At 35.8% G+C, this 20,527-nt stretch overlaps 1 protein-coding gene across 4 annotated transcripts in view; it reads left to right on the top strand.

The window, feature by feature from the left end:
* The window catches only part of TLK1 (tousled like kinase 1), a 173,422-nt gene that overhangs the window by 129,421 nt on the left and 23,474 nt on the right, over window positions 1–20,527 (top strand). For all 4 annotated transcript variants that reach the window (XM_054476994.2, XM_063648302.1, XM_054476997.2 and 1 more), the window contains 2 exons: window positions 6,622–6,688; window positions 20,042–20,139. In XM_054476994.2, the coding sequence (XP_054332969.1) occupies window positions 6,622–6,688; window positions 20,042–20,139 (165 nt within the window). The remainder of the gene's footprint in view (window positions 1–6,621; window positions 6,689–20,041; window positions 20,140–20,527) is intronic.

Here is a 20,527-nt window from a genome sequence, read left to right as displayed (position 1 = left end):
CGCCCTCCTTGGCTCCCCAAAGTTGTGGGATTACAGGCATGAGCCACCAAGCCCGGCTGGAAACTCCCCTTTTTAAAGCCATCAGATCTTGTGAGACTTACTCACTATCATGAGAACAGCATGGGAAAGACCTGCCCCCATGATTCAGTTACCTCCCACCAGGTCCCTCCCACAACACGTGGGAATTCAAGATGAGATTTGGGTGGGGACACAGCCAAACCATATCAGCCATTATACTTATACTAAGTAAAGTAATTGCACTTCAATTTCTATTACATTGTGAACATTTGGACTCTTCAAAGGAAGACTAGTTTCATCCCTCCCACAATCACCTATTTTTTTTCCTAGTGATAACATTTTTTAATTGAGGTTAAATTCACATAACATACAAATAACCATTTAAAGATGTACAGTTCAGTGGCATTTAGTACATTCACAGTGTTATGTACCATTGCTTCTCTCTAGTTTCAAAACTGTTCCCTTAACCCAGAGGAACACTGTGCACATTAAATAATCACTCCCTAGCCCTTTCTCTTCTCACCTCCAGTAGCAAATAGTCAGTTTTCTTTCTCTGTGTATTTGCTTCTTCAGAATGTTTTAATAAAATGACTCATACCTTATATGACCTTTTGTGTCTGGCTTTTACTTAGTATAAGTTTTCAAGATATATTCATGTTGTAGCATGTATCAATACTTCACTCTTTTTATGGCTGAACAATATTTCATTGTGTGATTATGCACAATTTGTTTATCCATTCATTAGTTGATGGACATTTAGGTTGTTTCCACCCTTTGGTTATTATAAATAGTTCTGCTATAAACACCTGTCTACAAGTTTCTGTGTGGGCTTGTTTTATCTGTCTAGTACTGAGTATTATGGTAATTCTGTATCTTAACTTGTTCAAGAACTGCTTATTTTCCAGTCTGCACCGTTTTACATTCCTACCAGCATGACAATTATCCCTATTTTTCTACATCTTTGACAATACTTTTTACTTTCCCATTTTAAAAATCATAACCATCCTAGTGGGTTGTAAAGTGATATCTCACGGTAATTTTGAATTGCATTTCCCTAACGACTTAATGTTGTTGAACATCTTTTAATGTGTTTGCTGGTCTTTATATATCTTGTTTGGAGAAATGTCTATTCAAGTCTTTTGCTCATTTTTTCACCAGACTGTTTGTTGTTTTGTTGTTGTGGGAGGTTTTTTTTTTTTTTTTTTTTTTTAATATATTCTGGATACTAAACCCTTAACAGATAGATGGTTTGCAGATATTTTCTGCTATTCTGTAAGTTGTCTTTTACTTTTTTGATAATATCCTTTGATGTACAGAAGTTTTTTATTTTTATGGGTACATAGTATTAGGTTGGTGCAAAAGTAATTGTGGTGTTTGCCTACTTTCAATGGCAAAAACCGCAATTACTTTTGCACCAACCAATGTATGGGTTACATGATATATTATGATACAGGCATACAATGTGTAATAATGACATCAGGGTAAATGGGGTATCCATGGCCTCAAGCATTTATCATTTCTTTGTTATAAACATTCCAATTATACTCTTTTGGTTATTTTAAATGTACAATATATTTTTGTTGACTGTTGTCATCCTCTTGTGTTATCAAATACTAGATCTTATTCATTCTATGTTTTTGCACCCATTAACCAACCCCACCTTTTGCCTCCTTCCCCACTGTCCTTCCCAGCCTCTAGTAACCATCATGCTACTATCCATGAATTCAATTGTTTTAATTTTTAATGTTTTTAATTTTTATGAAATGTATTTTGTTGATTTTTGTTACTGTTGTTGTTTATGCTTTTGGTGACAAATCTAAGAATTTATTGCCAAATTTATAGTCATGAAGATACCTGTGTTATCTTCCCTTTGTTTTGTTCTGTTTTGAGACAGGGTCTCGCTCTGTCACCCAGGCTGAAGTGCAGTGGCACAATCTCAGCTGACTGCAGCCTCTGCCTCCCAGGTTTAAGCGATTCTCCCATCTCAACCTCCCAAGTATCTGGGATTGCAGGTGCCCACCACCACGCCTGGCTAATTTTTGTATTTTTAGTAGACAGAGTTTCACCATGTTGGCCAGGCTGGTTTTGAACTCCTGGCCTCAGGTGATCCACCTGCCTCAGCTTCCGAAAGTGCTGGCATTACAGGCATGAGCCACCGTACCCAGCCTCCTGTATTGTCTTCTAATAGTTTTAGTTCCTATATTTAGGTCATTCATTCATTTTTAGTTAATTTTTGTACATAGAGTGAGGTAGGGGTCCTACTTCATTATTTTGCATGTGGTTCCCTAGTTGTCCCAGCATCATTTGTTGAAGAGATTATTCTTTCCTCATTGAGTGGTCTTGGTACTCTTGTCAAAAATCAACTGGCCATAGATTTTTGGGTTTATTTCTGAATTCAGATCTATTTCATAGGTATATATGTGTATTCTCATGGCAGTACTATACTTTTTGAAAGTCTCCAATCTGTGGACATAGGATATCTTTTCATTTAATTAACTCTTTTTGAACTCCTTAGCAATATTTTGTAGTTTTTAGTAGGCAAGTCTTTCACCTCCTGGGTTAAATTTATTCCTAGGTATTATATTCTTTTGGATGCTATTGTAAATGTAATAGCTTCCTTAATATCCTTTTCAGGTTGTTCATTGCTGGTGTATGGAAGTAACTGATTTTTGTGCATTGCTCTCATACCCTGCAGCTTTGCCAAATTTATTTATTGTTCTAGTGATTTTTTTCTTGTGCATTTTTTGGGGATTTTCTAAATATAGAGGCATGTCATCTGCAAATATAGATAGTTTTATTTCTTAGCTTACAATTTAGATGCATTTTATTTCTTTTCCTTACCTGACTGCTCTGGTAGGACTTCCAGTGCAATATTGATTAGCAGTCATGAAAGTAGACGTCCTTGTCTTTTTACTGACATTAGGAGAAAATCTGTCCATTTTCACCATTAAGTATGAAGTTAGTTTGCCTGGGTTGTTGTTGCCTTTTGTTGTTGTTGTTGTTGTTGTTGTTCTTTTCTTTTCTTGCTTTGTTGCCCAGGCTGGAGTGCAGTGGCACAGTCTCAGCTCACTGCAACCTCTGCCACCCAGGTTGAAGTGATTCTCATGCCTCGGCCTCCTGAGTAGCTGGGACTACAGGCATGCACCACCACATCTGGCTAATTTTTGTTTAAGTGCCTCTAACAGTCTATTTACCATAGCTTGTGTTCTTTGAGGCTTCAGGTTAATTCTCTGCTTAAACAGAATGTCTTTAAGACATTGAATACCAAATTTGTTTAAAATGAGTATTCCCTGTTTTTGTTATTTCTACTAACTTTTTAAAATACTGTCACCCCATATTTCTGTTAAACTATTTTAGAACACTTTTAAAATTAAAATTTTCATTTACTCAGACTTAGTATGGAAGATTATCAGGAGTCAAGTCTTATGTTTGGGGTTTAAATTTGTTAACTTTTTAAATATTATGTGTGCATAATAAAAATAATACATTGTTATGTGTGCATAATAAAATATTTTTATGTTTGTAATAAAAATAATAATTTAGCTATCATCAGATATGAGCCTATGGGAAGAGATGGACTATATCTTTGCCTTACCTATGAATAAAAGATTTGCTAAGTAATTTAACCAACTGAATTGTGTGAGAGGGCAGGCTCTTTTAAAAGCATCTTACACACATAAAAGTATTGATAATTAAAAGCCACTGATGTGAACATTATCCTAGCTTAGCTCTTTTCATTCTGTGTCTAAAATCCTGTTTCTTTAAAGAAGATTGTTCCCAATTTCTTTTATCTAAATACATAGATTTCTTTAAAAGCGTTTTTGATTAATACAAGTGGACAACAGAGATTATCGAAGAAGCTACAATGTGTCAGGTATTAATAATCCCTAATACTTGCTAGTAGGAAGATGGAGAGAAAATATAAGAAATGGCTCTTTTGTTATTTGGGGGTTTGCATTCTAATTGGCAAGACAAGACCCAGGCAGAGGAACTCTTACTGAGATTTGTGAATCCCAAAATTATATATATGTAAAATTTTCTGGGGAGAGTATTTATAACTTCCTTCAGATTTTTTTTTTTTTTTTTTTTTATGATTGTAAAATGGTAAGAATCACTGCCCTGGAAAGTGAGTAGCCTAACAACACACAACAACAAAATACCATTTCTCCTAAACTGCACAAAGTCTAGCCATATGCATGTGTAGGAGGAGCTTTGCAGTTATACACGATAGCCAAACCTCTTGGTGGGACAAAAATTTCAAGTAACTCAAGTCATGTACTAATTTTGGTTTAAGATATGCCAAATTTTAGCTGTTTTGTGATTCAGTAAAAATCAAAGTACAGAATTTCTATATAGAAACAAAACAAATTTAAATATATTTTAAAAATTAGTTATGAACCCATCCTATGGCCTACTAGTGGACCTAAAACCTTACTTTAAGAATATGAATTTATGATACTGTTATACAGGCAAACTTCCACCAGTGGCATAAACCTGTACCCATATCCAGAAGCTTTTTGCTAACATTCCTACATCTTATCTTTTCTAGATTAGTTGAGATATTATACATTTTAGTTTTCAAACCTCATTTTCTTTAGTATCACATTCCTCCTCTTCCCTCTCTCACTTCATCCACATTCACACTCCAACATTTAATTCTCTAAATTTACTATAAGCAACTGCTACAGCTATTAACTATTGCTATGTTCAGTGTAATAAAATCCAGTAGTTGTGTCACCCTAAGACTGGGTAGAGAGGTTTAATTTAAAATGTTAATTTTTTTTGGCTCTTAAGATGTTGCGGGTGGAATACTAAGTGAATTTCTTGTTTTTGTTTATTTCCTTTGAATACTCCTTTTTTAGAATTAGTAAATTTAATTAGCATCTAGCTAAAGGGAAATGGCATTTATACTAAATGTTGCTGAGGGACTGAAACCAAACAGATCACACCTGAGTTAGGAGCTTAATGAAATAACCTCAGAACACATAAGTAAATTAACAAACAAGGGCTTGAATATGATCGATAAGAGCTATTCTTTTAAAGTTGGAGTATGGGCCGGTTGTGGTGGCTCACACTTGTAATCCCAGCACTTTGGGAGGCTGAGGTCGGTGGATCACTTGAAGCCAGGCATTCAAGACCAGCCTGGCCAACATGGCAAAACTCCGTCTCTACTAAAAATGCAAAACTTAGCTAGGCATGGTGGCGTATGCCTGTAGTCCCAGCTGCTCTGGAGGCTGAGGTAGGAGAATCACTTGAATTTGGGAGGTGGAGGTGCAGTGAGCTGAGATCGTGGCCACTGCACTCCAGCCTGGGCAACAGAGCGAGACCCTAATAAGTCTTGTTATAGTTCTGCATATATTAAACTGATTATTTTTCAAAGTTAGGTAAGAATATTTGAAATAATAAGATAACCATGAAGCACTTTCAAGACTTAAAGTCCTGTATCTATTTTTATTAAGATTTTGAAGTAGCTAGGCATGGTGGCGTACACCTGTACTCCCAGCTACTTGGGACACTGAGGCAGGAGAGTCACCTGAGCCCAGGAGTTCAAATTCACCCTGGACACCAAAGCAAGACCCTGTGTCTATATTTGGAGTATAAGAATTTAGTGCTTTTTTGGGGGTGAGGGAGATTGAGACGGGGTTTTGCTGTGTTGCCCAGGCTGGTCTGGAATTCCTGGGCTCCAGTGATCCACTTGCCTCAGCCTCCCAGAGTGCTGGGATTATAGGCGTGAGCCACCATACCTGGCCAGAATTTAGTACTTTGACTAAAGTTTTAGCATTTTTTTATCTTGCTTATTTACTCCCAACACACTGAAGCAGGGAAAGGAAAAATGTCTTTGTTTTTTTCCTCTTTTTAAAAACTTCCCAAACTGGACTGACTCCCTGTGCAGTGATTTCTCATTACTCTTAGAGTAAAACTGAAATTCTTTACTTTGCCTGCAAATCTATACATAGTATGTCTCCCCAGCTTGCTTCTCCTACTACTCACAACCCTTTTGACTACATCTGATTTACTCCCATTTTTTTCTCTTCTATTTATATGCCAAGACTATTTTCATCTTACAGTTTTGAACTTTCTATAACTCATGTCTAGAATATACTCCCCAGAGTCCTCTCATGGTTGTCTTTTTGTTATTTAGATGAAGGTCACCTCTCTCTAACACCCAGTCCAAATTAACATAATGCAATTAGTCATTACCATACCATCCTTTTTTGCCTTCTTCATGACACTTACTGTTACTTAAACTTATTTATTTCATCACATGGTTTTTTTTATGCTTGCGTACTTCCACTATAGAGTGTAAGCTCAAACTAACATGTAAGGAGAAATTGTCTTGTTTTTCACTGCATCCTTAGGATATAAATTCTAGAACATCACTTGATAAATGGTACTCATTAAAGCATTGTAGAATTAGTTAACTGTTTCATCTAAAAGTATTAAATGTATTCTGAAGAATATCTCAAAGGATTTTTGGCTCATACATTTTGAGCTTAAAGTTGTCCACATTTTAGTATTTCCACTTGATTTTTATATTTTGCTAGTTGTTGATAAACTAAGTATTAATCTCAATATGTAGAATTAAAATTTCATTTTTGACAGGTTGACTTTGGCAGAATATCATGAACAGGAGGAAATTTTCAAACTTAGACTAGGACATCTCAAAAAGGTATGTGAAACATGCTTCATTTTTAGTTCAATTTGCTACCAGAATTTGTGGGAAGTTGTGTTATAAGTCATTTATTTTAAAAGCCAAAATTTAAGAGAGTAAGATTTCAAATTAAAAATTTCAGATTAAAAAGAGATGCATTAAAGTTATTTTATTTTATTTATTATTATTTTTATTTTTTGAAACAGTCTCGTTGTCACTCAGGCTGGAGTGCAGCGGCACAATCTAAGCTCAGTGCAACCTCCACCTCCCTGGTTCAAGCAATTTTCGTGCTTCAGCCTCCTGAGTAGCTGGGATTACAGGCATGTGCCACCACACCTGGCTAATTTTTGCATTTTTAGTAGAGTGAGGGTTTCGCCATGTTCGCCAGGCTGGTCTCAAACTCCTGGCTTCGTGTGATCCACCCACCGTGGCCTCCCAAAGTGCTGGGATTACAGGCATGAGCTGTCGCGCCCGGCCAAAATTACATTTTTATGTTGAGTATATTAAAATAACATTCCTTTATCTTGTGTCAACTTAAAAATCTTGAGATGGTGATACACCATGTCCCTATAGTGGAGGAATGATTCTTGGATAGACTTCCAAGGTCTTTAGATTACTCTATTTAAGAACTACCTTTTGGTAAAAAATACTTCATTTTAAAGATGAAATCTAAAATTCCATATTGTTTATGTTCATTTCATAATAAAATAGCAATTTTAAATAGCAAACTTATTTCTTTGGCTTATCTTTTAATTTGTTGCATGTGTGATGTTTCGATTAGAAGATGTACATAGGAAAAAGCACTTAGTGATAGTATAAAGGGATAAAACAGAAAAAATGTTGCTGTGTGTTATTGTCGTAAACTTTAAATAATGTGTATCTTTCTACTTGTTTGTAAACTCTGAAATTGTAATCAGGTTATTGTTTTTACAGGTCTTAATTTTAGTTCAAATGATTTCAGAGAAGTAGTAATAACAGAGTAGGTTTTTTCCCTCAAAATTAAGTTACTGACAGACATAAAATTCTTTTTCTTTGACCCAATTTTTTGTGCTTTCTGCTTGTCAGGTTCTTTAAATTTTTTAAATAGACTGAATTATAGGTAAAATTGAATGAGTGAACTAATTGGAGATAGTATCTGTGAAGTTGTCTCCATGGGATAGGGTGAGGTAGGATGGAGAAACCCATTCTGGTAGCAGCTACTGTTACACTGCATACTAATTTGTTTTGGAAATGTTATTAACATGCTGGGGATTCCTACCATTTATAGGGAATAGAAAATTATTATATATAATTTGCATTAATATCCTTTAATATGCTATATCTGTCTATGCCAACTGCCCAGAAAGCTTCAACCTAAACTACTTGAACAGTGAATTAAAAAATGATTTATTTTGGTTTTGTTATTTAAGTAGTTCTATTCTGTTCTGTTGTAATTATTGACTGCTTTTCCTGTGCTTTGAGACTTAGTTGACAACTTCAGTCTGTTCTCTATAATAGATGGAGCTATATAACTATCATAATAGTTCTATAATAATGATAGAACCATATAAAGGAACTATGGAAGGGAAAAGGGAATTTTTAGTACAGGATGAGTCATAAGTATCTGTGTGCCCACTTAAACTGTTTTGATAATGAGTTTGTAAGGGCCTATGCTTTATGTCTCATATAAAGATTTACCAGTTATTTTCTAACCAGCCTGTGGTGATAAAGGAATACTTATTTACTTACTTATAGTGATTCCAAGGTGTACTTAAGAGTTTTACTGAAGGGTTATTATTTTCACGTGTAATACCAAATTTCAGATTACTCTTTCTAAATGATGACATTTTACATATGCACCTTATTTTATGAAAATCTGTTATAAAATCCGAAATTGTAGAGCAGTTAAATTAGGAATTGGCTATTTGTGTTACAAAAAGTACACTTTGAAAAGGCTTCAAAGGAGGGTTTGTTTTTGTTTTTGGTTGGTTGGTTTTAAAGCTTTCCTGGTACTTTGAAAATACTGGTTTCTGTGAAAAACACTTTTCTAAAGTAAGGTATACTTAGTGTCCAAATATTATATAGACATTTGTAAAATGTTGTAGAACACTAAACCTTCTAACCTTCATGTTTTCCTCTTTCCCAGTGTTTGACTTCTATATTTTTCGTATTTACTTACTCTTTCCAATAATTTCCCTTCCATAATCTTTTTCCTGCTTTTTTTTCTAGCTTTTATCAAATTTACTGAGCAGTCTTAGATTTCTAACTCTATCTTCTTTTTAACTAATTTACAACATAACTTTTCTTTTCTTTGACCTTCATCATGGAATATTTTGGGGAAATGGATTAACAATAATGCTGAAACGTACTCTCATGTCATGAATACCCATGTTTTCTTCTGAGAGACTATTTTGGGTGAGAAGAATGAGTGTATTTTAAAGAAAGTGGCCAGTAGTACATACAGGGAACAAAATTAAGCAAGTAATGTCACCTTAGAGCATAAATAGCAGTTGCCTGCTTAGAACCGAGTGTTAATTTTTGAGTTATACAGTTAAAAAATAATAAGCAATAAGTTACATGTATAAAAATAAGTTATTTGGCATTCTGAAGCACAGTTGGAAAATAGGTCATTCTGTTTTCTAAAAAAGATTAAACAGACTTTTAAAACACACAGGACAGGCTTGAGTCAAAAGAAAAGATGTTATGACTTCTGTCTTATCAGCTCCCTATGCTCCTGGGTTTATTAAGCAGACATGAACCCTAACTTGTAAATATACAGCTTCTACCGTGGGCTGGATCTGAATATTTGATGCCCCTTGTATCCTGCACAGGAAATAGAACCAGTCAGTTTACGGTTTAGATTTGGAGCCTGGCATACTCTTGCATTAGCATGGGTGACTCTCTTGCCCTTTCTCCCTTCAATAAATTCTTAACATTAAGCAGAACTAATTATTAGACTAACTTTCTTAGCACTGAAGGACAAAAGTTCATTGAGGAAGCCCATGGCATATGGACATAGGAGAATAGAAAGGCCTGTTTACTTTTTCTTGAAGTGGATAATTTATGACATGCTTTGTGTTTCATAATGATAATCACTGTAATTGAAAAGCTAAACTAAAATATGAAAAAAGTATATTTACCTTTGAATAAATCATGAAGTTTAGTTCATATTTTATGCTGTTCTTCAGGGTTAGAAAAATAATAAATCCAAAGATAGCCTTACTCTGTTATCCAAAGTATGATAGAGTAAGGAAAGAGAGTCAGGCAGAAGCCTCCAAAAGTAAATACATGGCTAAAATAAATAGGTGTTTCTAGTTACTACCAAAAAGTAAATGTAAACTTCCTTACGGGCTTATTAGTCTTCTCTTCTGAGATTACGAAAATCACGGCAGAGCATCACTTTTTTTTCCTCTCAACTGTATCAAGAATTCTTTTATCTAATATTTATTGTTATCGTTGTTCCCAGTTTATGCAGTCGTTGCTCACCCATTTATTAAGTGATTTATTGCCATACTCTGCCTGACACAGGCATAATTCAAATTCCCATTTTAACGGAATTACGTAATATTACTTTTTATAGACTTTGAAGCTTTCACCATCTTTGAGTGAACATTAATTACACCTTTTTGAATGCCCAGATCTATATATACTTCCTCTGGAGTAATATCCACCAATAAGTGACAAAGCCAAAACTTGAACCATTCCCACTCCTATTTCAATGACTGTACCCATGTAGTTAATTCCTAGAATTATTTTGTTGTAGATTAATAGTAAGTTGATTCTTTGTATTCAGAAAAATTAATTCATTTGTGGCTTTCCTTGCATCTCTGCTAAGTACTGGACTGTTTGCTTTTCCGTAAGTTTTCTTTTGGTGTGTGGTGGGATGAATGTGCTATTTCATTTTCGTTACAGATAAAGGAGAAGAGTTTTAAGTTAATTATTTTTCATACACATTCTTTTTCATTCTCTTTCACATTGTTTCTTGGGCATTATGTTAGTGACTGTTGAATCAACTACAGTATTTCTTTATTATTAACTAATATATTGATTTTCACTCGATTTATTTTTAAAGGTCAACAAAGACCTTTTTAAAAAGCACATTTTTAAATAAAAACTCAAATAATTTTAAAATGTATCTTAAGGAATTCTTAGACTAGAACTATATAATAAAATATGTGGAGACTATACAAATTATTCCTGAAACTATTTCAAAAGGAACAAGTAACTTTTTTGGTTGTCATTAATTATATACAAACTTCCCCAGTTATTACTTAACAAAAGCTTGTAGTTGCAAAGAGATTAATTTCCTATCTTTAAAAAGTTGTTAATTTGAGGCAAAGCTTCTAAATGATCCTATTTTATCTACCTGTGCCCATGTGGAATCGTGGGTTCAAGGAAACCAACCAAAAACCAGTTTGCTCTTATAGTTGATCAGATTTTGATACCTGTCTCTGATAAGTTCTAATTATGGGAAAACAATTTATCTTTGTGATTCAGAAGCTCTGCTAGGTTGATTATATAGTCAGATCTTTATTCTGGAGTTGAAGAAAATGGTGTGGATTTGCTTTCAAGGATTGTCACTAAATTAATACATAAAACTAAAAACAAAATACAATCCCTGCAAAATCAACTTCCTTGAAATGTCCGTATTTTTAAAAAGATACAAGTTACTAGTCGTAATACCCCAAACTGATGAGTAAATGAGAATTTTGAAAGTTATTAGGTCCAGTAACTATGTCTTGAGACTGCTGTTACCCCAGTTTGTGATATGAACAGCATGTGGGTATGTTACTCTTTATTTTCTTGTCTTCAAATTTTTTTGTCTTCTTGATTTTAAATATTTGATTAGTTGGAGAGAATGTGTTTAGAAAGTATGACATCTCAGTATGGAGTATTAAATAGTGTAGTAGGGATTGGCCTTAATGTGTGTGTTTTGGTATGTGTGTGTGTGTGTGTGAGTGCATTTGACTTATGAGCCCTGAATATAAGTGCCAGAAGTTTTATTTGAAAAACATAACCAATTTGTAATTGAAACAGGATTAGTCAAGAATCATCAGCACCAACACAAATGTATCTTTGCAGACCGAAGGAATCAGCTAAACAATTTACAGTCATCTCAATCTCTACTAAAACAAAAATCACATCCAACATGCCACCTGACACCATTTCTTTCTCTCTCTCTCCTTTGCTCCTTGCGATGTGGCATTCATCTCTCCTTGTGCCTCCGTTCTGAAGAGATAACAGTATAGCAACAACTCTGCCACTGAAATCCTGTTCTCTGACCGATATTGGCATCTGCAAAGAGAAACAACCAGTAACAGGCAGCAGCAGCATCAGTATTAATCTTCCATGATGAAATCTTTACAGGTCAAGAACAAGTACACAGCTCTTTTCTCACTCCTTCACAGTGGACCATGCAACTAGTTGAAATGGAAGACAATGGATTGTCTACAAGCCTTTTGAACAGTGGAGAATACAGGGCGTTGGCTTTAGGTGAATTGACCCCCAAATATTCTTGAAGTTTGATGTCCCCTTTGGTCTTTCTTTATAGAACACCATTGTCATCTGACTTATCAAACCCTTAGTATGACCACAAAGAATAAGTTTGCATATGTGACATTTTTTGTCACTTTAGGTTTGAATGAAAATATGAAAATAATGAGCATTATAATGCTAGAGGGCTTAATCTTTAAACCTGTTGTTCATCTTTATATTTATAGCCATGACTGGAAGAAATCTTCTAGGAATTCTCTCAATTAAAGCCAACTACATTGTACATGATGTTTCTGTAGAACCTGACACAAGATGCTGCTTGTGTAGGCAGTAGTTTTCAGTGGAATTCTGGGAAAAGTACACTATACTGGAAAAAGTCGTGATTAAGCCCATGAAGAATGTTAAAAGATTCCTGATTTCTTGGAGGGTGTGTGTGTGTGTGTGTGCAAGAAAGGTGCCAAGAAGAGTGCTGGAATTCTAACTTTACAATTTGTCCTTACTACTATTTTCCATTTAAAAATGAGTAGTTGTCCCAAAAAGATGACTGTGGTGAGAGAACATGGAACTAGCTGTAGATGGGAAAACTCAGTGTTTACGTTCTTATCTCTTACTCACATATGGACCTGCAAACTATTCTGGCTCTATTTTTCCATATTTATAATCACACAACCTTAACTTGGTAGTAGATAATGTTCAGCTACCAAAATGAAAATGTAGAGGTAAAAGGTGTTTTACTTCCCCTGTGTGTGTGTGTGTGTGTGTGTGTCTGTGTGTGTGTGTGTGTCTGTGTGTGTGTGTCTGTGTGTGTGTGTGTGTGTGTGTGTGTTTTCGCCCAGGCTGCAGTGTGGTGGCATGATCCCGGCTCACCGCAGCCTCCGCTTCCCAGGTTCAATCGATTCTCCTGCCTCAGCCTCCTGAGTAGCTGGGATTACAGGCACGTGCCACCATGCCTGGCTAATTTTTATATATATTTTTTAGTAGAAACAGGGTTTCACCGTGTTGGTCAGGCTGGTGTCAAACTCCTGATCTTGTGATCCTCCTGCCTCAGCCTCCCAAAGTGCTGGGATTACAGGCATGAGCCACCGTGCCTGATCCACAGTGTTTAATATTAATCCTGTTGTTATACAGGCAATGGAATTTAAAACATTTTGGAAAGAATCTTAGAAGTCATGTTAGCCATCAGCAAGGTTTGTAACTAATTCAGATTTGTAAATTCAGTTCAGAGATAACTTTCACAAAAAAGAGAAAACAGTTGCTTGGCTACCAGCCCTTCCCAATCATAACTGTAAATCCATGCCATACGCATAATGAGCATGTAGAAGACTAGGTTTAAAAGGAAGCAGAGGCCGGGCATAGTGACTCATGCCTGTAATCCCAGCACTTTGGGAGGCAGAGGCCAGAGGATCGCTTCAGCCCAGGAGTTGGAAATCTTGTCTCTACCAAAGAAAAAAAAAAAAAAAAGTCGGGGCGGGAAAGCAGAAAAGAAAACTGGGAGAAGGACTGCAGTATACTACACGAAGGCATCGCACCTGTGTGTGATCAGGCTTGGTGTCAGCCCCTTGCTTAGTGTTGAACGTTAATTTCACTCCTATAATACAGCAGCTGTAAATATTTTTAAGACAAGTGTGCTAGATATTTAAATTTTGCCAATCAGCTGAATTCTTAAACATTTATTTGATGCTGGGGAGGTAGTTTTTGTTTTGTTTTGTTGTAATAAAGTAGAGGAACTGACAGAATTAAAACCTGCCTGTTTTAACAGTCATTCCAAGTTACGGGTATTAATGTATGTATTTATGCATTTGAAGGGAGAATAAGCCATTACCCCTCCACACACACCCAGAAATACAGGAAATGAAGTGTGTAGAGAGCAAAACATTGAGTAAAGGTACTAAGTTAATTATCTAAGCTAGTTGAACACACCTGAGGTGATACAGTATGCTCTCATCAGTAATAAGCCACTTTAGTGATTGGGGATGGGGGTGGAGGGAACATTTATATAATTAGCAAAGAAAGCCCCCAATATTTAATGATTTTTATCTTTTCTCCTTCTCCTACCCTTCTCCCCAATCTACACAATTATTCTCAGGCAAAAATATGATTATGGTGCAATAGTTTCAAAATTCAGACCTGCTTTGTCTAGGTGGTTATTTTGGTTGGTTGGCTGGCTTTTATTTTCGTTGGTTCATATCTCACACATTCATATTTAGGATATGGGAAAGCATATAATATGGTGACATAATAAGGATAAATTCAAAATAAATTGGTAATTTTCTCCTTAATTGTTTTTTTGCACTGCCCTTCCTTTTAATTAGCTTTTTTTTTTTTTTTTTTTTTTTTTTTAGACAGTCTCGCTGTGTCACCAAGGCTGGAGTGTGGAGTGCAGTGGCGCAATGTGGGCTCACTGCAACCTCCGACTCCTGGGTTCAAGCGATTCTCCTGCCTCAGCCTCTCAAGTAGCTGGGACTACAGGGTCCTGCCACCATGCCTGGCTAATTTATATGTTTTTAGTAGAGATGGAGTTTCACTGTGTTGGCCAGGCTGGTCTCAAACTCCTGACCTCGTGATCCACCCACCTCAGCCTCCCGAAGTGCTGGGATTATAGGCATGAGCCACTGCACCTGGCCCTTAATTAGATTTTAATAGTGCCTTTTGTTAATTTCACCTTTCACTTTCTTGGTGGTAAACTTTCAGAATGGCATTATAAATAGTTTGTGAAATTAAAATTTAATTTTTTTAGGATTTAGAGATGTTAACTTTTAAGGGATTAATATTATTCACATTACTAAAGTGAATTTGGTGTTAAAATTTTTTTTTTTCCTGAGACGGAGTCTCACTCTGTCACCCAGGCTGGCTAGAGTGCAGTGGTGTGATCTTGGCTCGCTGCAACCTCAGTCTCCTGGGTTCAAGTGATTCTTGTGCCTCATCCTCCCGAGTAGCTGGGGTTATAGGCGAGCGCCACCATGTCTGGCTTATCTTTGTATTTTTAGTAGATAAAGAGTTTTGCCATGTTGGCCAGGCTGGTCTTGAACTCCTGACCTCAGGTGATCCACCGGCCTTGGCTTCCCAAAGTGCTGGGATTATAAGTGTGAGCCACCTCACCTGGCTGGTGTTAAAACCTCATTCTGAACTGGTTTTCTTAATCAAGTAGTGTTGTTACGGTGAATAGACTGTTCTAAGTTATATTCTTCTACCAACTCCCATAGGTTATAGGCACGCTGAGAATAATACATCAAAATATTTCCTGTTTTATTTTGGCTTTATGCAAAGGCAGTTCTTAGAAATTGAGTTTTTTGGTAGAGAGAATATGTAACATACATTCAGGATTTGCTAAATAACTTTAAACTAGCAAGTTTTATTTTTTCAGTAAATGTATTGGTTTTACATATAAAAATGTATTTTATAACTTTTTAAGCCTTATAGTTTTAATGCCTACCATATTTCACCTTTTAATAATTGCCTTTTGAAAAAAATGCCATTATGAGAAATGCTCCAAAATACTCCAGATTCACCTACCATTTTCTTTTCTTTTTAAAAAACATCTCCTTCACATAGGAACCACCTATCATTTTTAACCTGGAATTTTACAGAAATTCTACATTGCTACAGCCTACATTTGGCTTATAGACTTGAGCCAAAGGAATATTAAGTTGCCATAAGCGACTTTGATTACAAATAGAAAGCATTTCTGTGCTGAAGATCTGGTGAGGGGCAAAGTCTTTTAGTGAAGTTGCTGTGGGAGTTATCCATACACATTTTTTTTTTAATTTTAACTGTTAGAAGGTAGTGTTTTTTGCAAGTTACTTAAACAATGAGACAGTGTTGAGATCTGTTGTATACCTGTCTGACTTGGCTTTTTATGTGAGTGAGAGTATTAGATTTTATTTTTAAATACTGTTAAAATAGCTATAGTATGTACTGTTAAATTTTCCATTGTAGTTTTTGTTTGAACAGAAAAGAGCCATGTCCTTTTATTGTGTATTTAATTGCCAAACTTACCTCTCTCTTTAATGCAGTCTGTTCTTATTTATGTCTCTTCTTCATTGTAATAGCCTACAGAGACCAGTTCATTTCTGGAGATGCTATTTGTCTCTTTGTTTCTTCTAGATTTTCTCTGCTTTCATTAACTGCTCAGCTAGTGTATGAATTCAGGACTGAAACTTGGTGTTCTTACTAAGCACAACCTAGCTGATTGGATTGTCTCTTTTCAGTCTACTCGTCTGGCCTAGTTTTGCTATGAGTTTGAGGATTCTATTCTGTGATGAATTCAGATCAATTGTGAGCCTAGTTAATCCTGTCTTCTCCTGAACCCTTGGAAAAAGATTAATTCTGAGGATGGCCCACAGGTTAATGTCAGTCTCAGGCAAGGAGAATGTAGCCTGCTGGATAGATCTTTGGAAATGATCTGTAGCAAAGATAAGTTGTTCAAACTGTTGTACCCTGGGCCAAACCAAAACCAGGCCTTGCCCCATTCTCTGAGGACAAGGTGTGCTAGACAGTATTGCCCTAGCGTTTATCTACAAGTATGTGTGTTGGCCATAACAAAATATCAGACTGGGCACCTAAACAACAGAAATTTATTCTAGAAGTCCATGACAAGATCAGGCAGAGTTTAGTTTTGGGTAAGGGCTCTCTTGCTGGCTTGCAGATAGCCACCCTCTCACTTTGTCCTCACATGGCCTTTTCTCTGTGCTCCTTGGAGGGAGGGGTGGGGGAGCTTTTCTTCTCATAAGGCCACTAATCCCATCATGAAGGCCCCATAACCTAATCCAACCCTAAGTACCTCCCAAAGGCCTCATCTTCAAATGCTGCCATATTGGGGAATAAGGGCTTCAATATATGAATTTTGAGGGAACACAGACATTCAGCCCATCGCAATATATGTACTTTTTCTTAGTGGAATTTTTAGAGTAGCAGAGTTACCTTTCCCCCAGAAGTGTGTCAGTTTGCTTGAAGTCCAAGATACTGTGAAATACTAACTTACAAGATGAAAGACAAATATATTTCACTGAGTATGGTGGGTTTATATCTATCTATTTAAGACATAGTTTCTTCCCTTGACATTTCCTTCTAAATACCCAGAATCCATCTTTTTTTCTCTAGTGCTACTGACATTTTGTTTTTCTTCCAGTAAACTTAACAATTCAGATGGAATGAAACTTGCTTGTGCTTTTATTTTGTAAGATTTTTATGGGACATATTTGTCATGTTTTTAGAGGCAAAATAAAAAAAGCTTGCTTTAATTTGCTCATACAGACATATTTTGTTTTCTTTAACAAGTATTTATTTTGTAATATTGATTACTACCATTGTATAGACATCTGAAGATTATAAAACAAATGTAATTATGTTCATCAACAACCTATTTGAATCTTATATATTTATGACTCAGTAAAAATTAGCTTTTATAAATTCACTGTTGAAATAGTCTCCCCATGCCACAATTTCAAATAAAAGTTAAAACAAGTATTTATTCTAATAGGCTTTTCACAGTTTTATCAGATTATTTAAACTTTCACCAGCCTACCAAATGTTGAGTAGCTTCCTACACGTGTGACAGTCAAATTAAGTTTTTAAGCAGCAAACAGTAACACGAAGGGAAAGAGTCGTTGCTTTCTAGATTCTAGTCTAGATTAGAATTGAATCTAGATTCTAGATTTCTAGTGTAAATTAATTTAAATTCTTTCATACTCCTGGGTAAACCTGTATGGCCAGTTTCTTGTCTGTTTTACATGGCTAAACTATGATAACTAAGCTATGTTTTGAGTTTTTTGTCTCAAAGCTTTAAAATTTACTTCCTGTTTTTATAATGAAACTTTGATTATTGAATCTCTAGGATATCACTTTACTTTTTAAAATTAAAATTAAAAATATATGTGACCGAAGCTGTTAATTAGGAAATTTCAGTTAAGAGAATCTATGTAGTGTACCTATTGTAGAAAATCTCCAAATACTTGTAGAAAGATTTATCTTCATTTGAATTTATTTTGAAATGTTCTATTTGCCATGTAATATCAAATCTGCATTAAATATCTCTGCAACAAGACGTGGTTGAATTTCATTTTAAAATAATAAAAATAACCTTAGGAGTAATGTGAAGTACAAACAACATAATCTTTAGAGATATAATTTGTTTTTTCTCATAATGCTTAGAATATTCCTCTGAATTTCTGTCTTAGGTACTGGTGTAATAAGCTTTATACCTCTGTTATCTGTCTTTGAATGAAATGATAATATTTATATTTTCAAAGTAAATTTCAGAGTTATATTTTGAGGTAAATAATTTTTTATATCAAAAGATAAATTACTAAAAAGAAGCAAAGGAGCTGATGAAATATTTAAATGCATTATTCAGAAAAAATTTCTGTTCCATGTGGTCTAGATTTATAATTCTAGTGGGTACACATTAGGCCAAGGTGATCTGTATTTCTTTACTTCAAAATTATGTACTAAAAATATTCTAAGCAGGGCATGGTGGCTCACACCTATAATCCTAGCACTTTTGAGAGGCTGAAGCAGGAGGATCCCTTGAGCTCAGGAGTTCAGGACTAGCCTGGGCAACACAGTGAGACCCCATCTCCACAAAAAAATAGCCAGGTGTGGTGGCACATGCCTGTGGTCCTAGCTACTTGGAAGGCTGAGGCAGGAGGATTGCTTGAGCTTGGGAGGTCGAGGCTGCAGTGAACTGTGATCATGCCACTGTGCTCCAGCCTGAGTGACAGAGTGAAGAAAGAAATTGGGCTAGAAATTTTCACTGAAACCTGGCACAGGCTTATCCTTTTTTTTTTATTGACGGCGGGTGGCGGTGGACTGGAGAGTGGGGATGGAGTTTCCCTCTTGTTGCCCAGGCTGAAGTGCAGTGGCACGATCTCAGCTCGCTGCAACTTCCACTTCCCAGGTTCAAGCAATTATCCTGCCTCAGCCTCCCAAATAGCTGGGATTACAGGCATGCGCCACCACGCCTCGCTAATTTTGTATTTTTAGTAGAGACGGGGTTTCTCCATGTTGGTCAGGCTAGTCTTGAACTCCTGACCTCATGTGATCCGCCCGCCACAGCCTCCCAAAGTCCAAAGTGCTGGGATTACGTGTGTGAGCGACTGCACCCAGCCCTAGTCTTATCCATTTTTTAAGTAGTATTCAAATTTGTATTGACAAAAAAGGGGGGGGTGTGTGTGTGTGTGTGTGTATGAATGAATGACATGAATGACATGAGTGATTATGTGTACTTATTTGTTTTGGTGGCTAGTCTAAAAGTTGTATATTTTAAGACAAAAATGTATTTATCAAAATATTTATATTGATTATTAAATCTCTTTAAGGTTTATTTACATCTGCTCTGATACCTTAGAGTCTACTACAGCAATTTATAAATTTTTTGTTGTAATGTATCTTTAGGATTGCAAGTGAGTGGTCAGTTTGTGTGTGTGTGTGTGTGTGTATGTGTACTCCAAATGCTGTAAGGTGTAGGAAGAATCATTGTTTTTTTTTTTTCTTCCTTTTTTAACTATTATAAAATATTTTCATTTTGTTTTCTACTAGTAAATTATTCCTTCTTAAATTAAAATTTGCATGGACTAGAAATAGCTCATTTTATGTCATGTCAGTTTTCAACTACCTTTCAGTATATGCATTATAAAAATAGATTTCTTGTAGTACAGAATAAAACCCAGCATCTCATTAGGTATAGATTTTCATGTGGAGAATGGTTTCTTGAAATAGATTTTTGCCTTATCTCTTTCCATCTTTTGGGCATTGAAAAGAGCACTTTGGTCTTTTAACTCAGTGGTACTTAATAATATACTATTCTTCCCATCACTGTAAAAAATTGATGCATGGGTAAAAATATCTTTTTTATATCGCAAATAAATTGAGCTTGTTATAGTCCCCTCTCTTCATTTTCAGGAAGAGGCAGAAATCCAGGCAGAACTTGAACGTTTGGAAAGAGTCAGAAATCTTCACATACGTGAGCTGAAAAGAATAAACAATGAAGATAATTCACAGTAAGTCATTATTTGCATTTCACAGTTTCATATTATTAAAACTACCCCCACCCCGCATAGAGCATAAACACAATATTTCCTTCTTGGGTTGTCTCATCGTACTTAGAAAAGATCCAAAGTCCTTCCCATGGCTTGGAAGGCCTTTTATGATCTGGTCCCTGGCCACCTCACTGTCTTCACTTCTCTTAAACATGTCAAGAGCATTCCCATCTCAGTGGGCTTTTGTGCTTACCATTTCCTCTGCCTGGATGTTCCTCCTCTAAACACCTAATTGGCTTAATTACTCATCTCACTCCAAATGTTCTTTAGAAAGGCCATTCTTAGATCACCCTATTTAAAATAGTAGTCCCTAGCCAGGCCCAGTGGTGCTCACCTGTAGTTCCAGCTA

This window comes from Pongo pygmaeus, chromosome 11, assembly GCF_028885625.2.
Source record: "Pongo pygmaeus isolate AG05252 chromosome 11, NHGRI_mPonPyg2-v2.0_pri, whole genome shotgun sequence".
NCBI classification, from domain to species: domain Eukaryota; kingdom Metazoa; phylum Chordata; class Mammalia; order Primates; family Hominidae; genus Pongo; species Pongo pygmaeus.
This window is presented reverse-complemented; position numbering and strand designations above follow the sequence as displayed.